The following is a 4,540-nucleotide window of genomic DNA, read 5'->3' as shown; positions in this document are numbered from 1 at the left end:
AAAATAAATCTTCAAATGGCCGCCAACACCACCAGTTAATAAGCTTTACTCTACATAAGTTACTCAATGTGCGATAATTCTCCAACCGATAAAATTTGATCCGAAAAAAGAAACACGCACTTAATACATAATGTGACCATGAGATTTAACCATCGTATCGATAATAAGTATGCCAGTTCAAGTTTACTGTAAAGTGCATGCCATGCATTTTGTGCTGTAACCCTCCCACAAAAAAATAATAAAAAATAAATGTTTATGTAAAATATTTTCATACCTATATGCATATACACGCAATAAAAAGTATCTCATTCTCTCTTTTATTACTTACTTCTTCTTTGTGCTTTAACATTGGTCAAACTTGAAAATGCAACAAACAACAAGTTTGTTGGAAAGGACGTTCCTCTTGATTGCATAAATGCACGAAAAGCTTCTTTTCTTTCTTCACCTTTTGTTGATATTCTGTTGCTTAAATGCACTTGAGTTAATTTGTACTTATTATGACATGCTTTGCTGATATTATAATTTTCATTCCGGACTGCTGAGATTCCGAAAAATCAATAAAAATGTTGCAATTTCTTCATAAATAATTGAGTGTCTGTGGTCTTATTTTTGTCGGCTGTAATATCTAACAGACAAAGATCAAAGCTTGAAGACGACTAACATTTTGTACGAAAAATTATGACTCGACCCAAAAAAATCAATATCTTACACGCAAAACGGGGAAGTTAAAATGATAAGAAACATTGCGTCGGAAGTACTTCCCTATAAATTCTTATCTCTGTCTGACACTAAATGATGCTATACTACAGTGTTGTCCAAACTGAGTGCTGCGGCACACTGATGAAATCTTGCGTGACTCAAGAAGTTCAAGTTCAAAAGAAACGATTTTACTCAAAATAACGGTCAAAATTTTTTTGAAAAATAACGACAAATTAAAATTCAAATTTTTGACGAGGGGAAGTTTTTGAGGAATTTTGTAAACAAATTGAAATTTTCGCATAAAAATCACAAATTAAAGCATTTAGAGATGTTCTTCCTTAGAAACAGAATGTATCTAATGCTTATCTGCATGATAATAGTGCCATCTCTCAAAATAGTTCGAATAACACTGTTATCTTGAAAAGAGGTAAATGGACAAACATCGTCAAATTGATTTTGATAACAATTGCAATTACATATTCCGGGTTTTAGATGAGTAATGGAATCGTCATTTATTGTATAAAAGAATGGTACTTCAATGACATTTTATTATTGTGAAATAAATCGTGGAACTGAATAAACAAGGAATCAATAAAGAATAACAAGGAACAATGAAAAGTAAGAATCTCAAATTTTAACTAATTAAAGTCACTAAATTAAGTCTCATTATCAGGCACAATAATATTATTAAGCATTGTTGCTTTAACTTTCGGAAAAACCATCCCATCATCACAAGAAGATGACACAATTGATATTGAAGCAGCACAAAATTACAACAATTATTACCAAAATTTAATGAATTTATCGCCAAGTGAACGTGAAATGTTGGGCTTAACAATGAACAGAGACTTTGGAGGATATCCAAATGACCCAATGATGTCAATGGGACAATATTCTCCATTTGACCAAATGATGATGCAAGGACAATACTCTCCAGAACAAATGATGATGCAAGGACAATATCCATCAATGGATTATATGAATTATCCAGGAATGAATATGGGAATGTATCCAGGCATGAGTGGAATGAATATGGGAATGAACTATCCAAACATGATGATGCCAAGTTTCAATTCATATCCAGGATATCCAGGTCAATATCAAGGAGTTGCTAAGACTAACGCTTGTGGATGTACAAGCACTTGTGGAATGCCTTGTTTATGGTGGTAAGTAATCATATGCATACTTCAGAGGAATACTCTAATTCAAGATATAATTTTACTATAACAGGAGCTGCACACCTTGCGTTCCATGTCCAATTTGCCCAGAAGAAACAACAACAACAACAACTGTAGCACCAACAACAACCACAACAACATTGGCTACTTTACCTACAATCCCTCAAGAATTAGAGACAACAACTCTCCCACCTTCAAGTTCCTGCCCATGTGTTAGAATTTGCCAACCATGCCTTCCATGGTAAGTGATTTATAACCTCAAAATTTGACACGTAAAAGTAATGATTGCTTCTTTTATAGGTTCCCATGCAATCCATGCTCTTGCCCATGCCAGACAAATCCTCCAGATAATAACACACCTGCAACAACTACAACAACAACAACAACAGTTGCACCAACCACGACTACAACACTTTTAACGACTGTAACTCAGGAAATCACTCAGTAAGTACTTACAAATTGTGTCCCAAATTAACGGTTTTTCAAAATTTGAAATTTATTTGATAATTTAGAACCCCTCCAAACAACTGCATCCCATGCCAACCTTGCTCACCATGCGGACCAATCTGGTGGATGCCATGCTCACCATGCAATTGCAATAATGGATGTCAAACATCAGCACCAGTAACTACTACGACTACAGTAGCTCCAGTAAGGAATAGTCCACCAAGGTACAATCCACCAAGAAATAACGTAAATACTAACAATAATGGAAGCAACAATAACAATTGTCAATGTATTTGTGCACCATGTCCACCATGGCAAGATTGTCCACCATGTCCAAAAACATGTCCGTGCTATTAGGAGATAATTGGAACATCAAGAAATACCCACCGTATGTGCTTAATTTACTTAATTTAAGACAATAAAGAAAACTATTCAGTGACAAGATAACATTTGTTCCTATTTTGGGGGTTGTTCCTTAATGATGTCTATTAAAGATATTTAAGGAAGTTGCTTCTTTGTTTTAACACAGTTTAGAATGTTGGACATAATTAGTACATGATCCCTTATCAGGTCACTTGTCAGATGCCTAGAAAAACTAAAATGTATCAAGTTCTGATAAGACCGCATGTCACATTTCGTGTAATTTTAGTGATAGTTTTTATCAACATGACTTTTGGGTATAAAAGGAAGGTCTGTTTATGAAACTATGTAAGTTTTAAGAGGAATCAGACCAAAATGAAGCAATGTAAGTAATAACTTATTAAAATCAAATAAATAGTGCTAATAATGAACTTTATTTCCAGTTCTTCTAGCCGCTTTACTCATCAGTGCCGTCTTCGCTGCACCAGCTGTTGAAAATGGAGAAACGGATGTCCAGTCAGCTCAATTTATGAATCCAATGATGATGAACCCGATGATGATGAATCCAATGATGATGGACCCAATGATGATGAACCCAATGATGATGGGAAATCCAATGATGATGGGAAATCCGATGATGATGAACCCTATGATGATGGGAAATCCAATGATGATGGGTATGGGTATGGGTATGGGCTGTAACAGTTGCTCTTGTATGCCAACATGTCCAGTTGTATGGATGTGCCCTCCAGTTTGTAATCCATGCTGGTGAGTTTGAATGTTATTTATTATAGAATGCTTGGATATCCAATATTGATGATTATTTACAGCTGTGATAATACTTGTGATGAGGTACCAAAACCAGCAGATGATGAATATGAACCAGACATGGACGGACCAGAATCAATGATGCCAATCTTCCCTAATTATCCACTTTTGGATGAAATTGCTCAACGTCTTTTAGAAAGGCCAGTAGGAGAATATCCAGCAGACATAATTGTCAGCTTACCAAGACATTAAAATTAACATCCAGAAAACATCCAGTATGCTTTAATCTAGTTATTGAAAATTCGTATCTGGAATGTTAGTTTCTGTATCAAACGCTTGTTTAGATCACGTCACTTGTTAAGAACTCTACGTCATATGTTATATATTCATTGTTATTAGAAATATATTTTTTTAAAGGAAATAAAATTTTTATTTTGACAAAATTGTTAATAACCTCAAAAAATTGTGCTTGTTAAAATTTATGATTATTTAAGGAATTACAGATTGTGTCCATTTAGTCAATTTTGCCATGTTTACTTAAATTTTCCAATGTATGAGTTTTTAATGTCATTTTAATCACAAAAATATGTTGATAGTTTTGCACAATTCAATGATGAATACTGCATTGATGTATCTATTATGTTTGCAATTGTCAAAATGTAGTTTAATCAAAACGACTTCCTTACAGATTGTATAAAAATTTTCATATTGATGTTTATTCTTCGAAGTTCAAATCCAGACTGAGCTTTTGAATGAAAAAGGGGTTTCAACTATGTACAATAAATATTATTCAAATCTCAAATGAACGTTAAATCAACGATACAATCCAACATTATCATAAATCACCAAGAAGTTGACGCCTCAACTGCTGTATCAGCACAAAAGAGAATGATGTAGAACACGATTAACGTACAAAGCCATGAACACGCCTGCACTGCGAAAGAATAAGTGAATTTTGATTTGGTCCACACATTTTGACCTATAAATCACGTTTTTTGAGGTTTTGGATTCAAAAATAATTGGAAGTAGTTGTACATTCAATTCATTTGAAATGATTGAGAATTAGTGCTTTATAGCGTACAAGAATA

At 33.9% G+C, this 4,540-nt stretch overlaps 1 protein-coding gene across 1 annotated transcript; it reads left to right on the top strand.

Moving 5' to 3' along the window:
• The first annotated feature begins 1,096 nt into the window (after window positions 1-1,096).
• LOC139092734 (uncharacterized) lies at window positions 1,097-2,771 on the top strand. Its single transcript, XM_070643262.1, has 5 exons — window positions 1,097-1,126; window positions 1,192-1,317; window positions 1,373-1,865; window positions 1,930-2,118; window positions 2,178-2,771. The coding sequence occupies exons 2-5, from the start codon at window positions 1,311-1,313 to the stop codon at window positions 2,323-2,325; spliced, it is 837 nt and encodes a 278-aa protein (XP_070499363.1). The 5' UTR covers window positions 1,097-1,126; window positions 1,192-1,310; the 3' UTR covers window positions 2,326-2,771.
• Window positions 2,772-4,540: the final 1,769 nt, after the last annotated feature.

The sequence above is a fragment of the Chironomus tepperi genome, unplaced genomic scaffold, assembly GCF_022539635.2.
Source record: "Chironomus tepperi strain 1889 unplaced genomic scaffold, CSIRO-AGI_Ctep_v1 contig_309, whole genome shotgun sequence".
Taxonomy (NCBI): Eukaryota; Metazoa; Arthropoda; class Insecta; order Diptera; family Chironomidae; genus Chironomus; species Chironomus tepperi.
The sequence above is the reverse complement of the archived record's forward strand: the minus strand, read 5'-3'. Positions and strand labels throughout refer to the sequence as shown.

Bases quoted from the DNA above. Each gene is read 5' to 3' on its own strand.
- LOC139092734 (XM_070643262.1), top strand. The intron at 1,866-1,929 runs GTAAGTAATCAT...TTACTATAACAG, and splicing joins GGAATGCCTTGTTTATGGTG to GAGCTGCACACCTTGCGTTC. The intron at 2,119-2,177 runs GTAAGTGATTTA...CTTCTTTTATAG, and splicing joins TGCCAACCATGCCTTCCATG to GTTCCCATGCAATCCATGCT.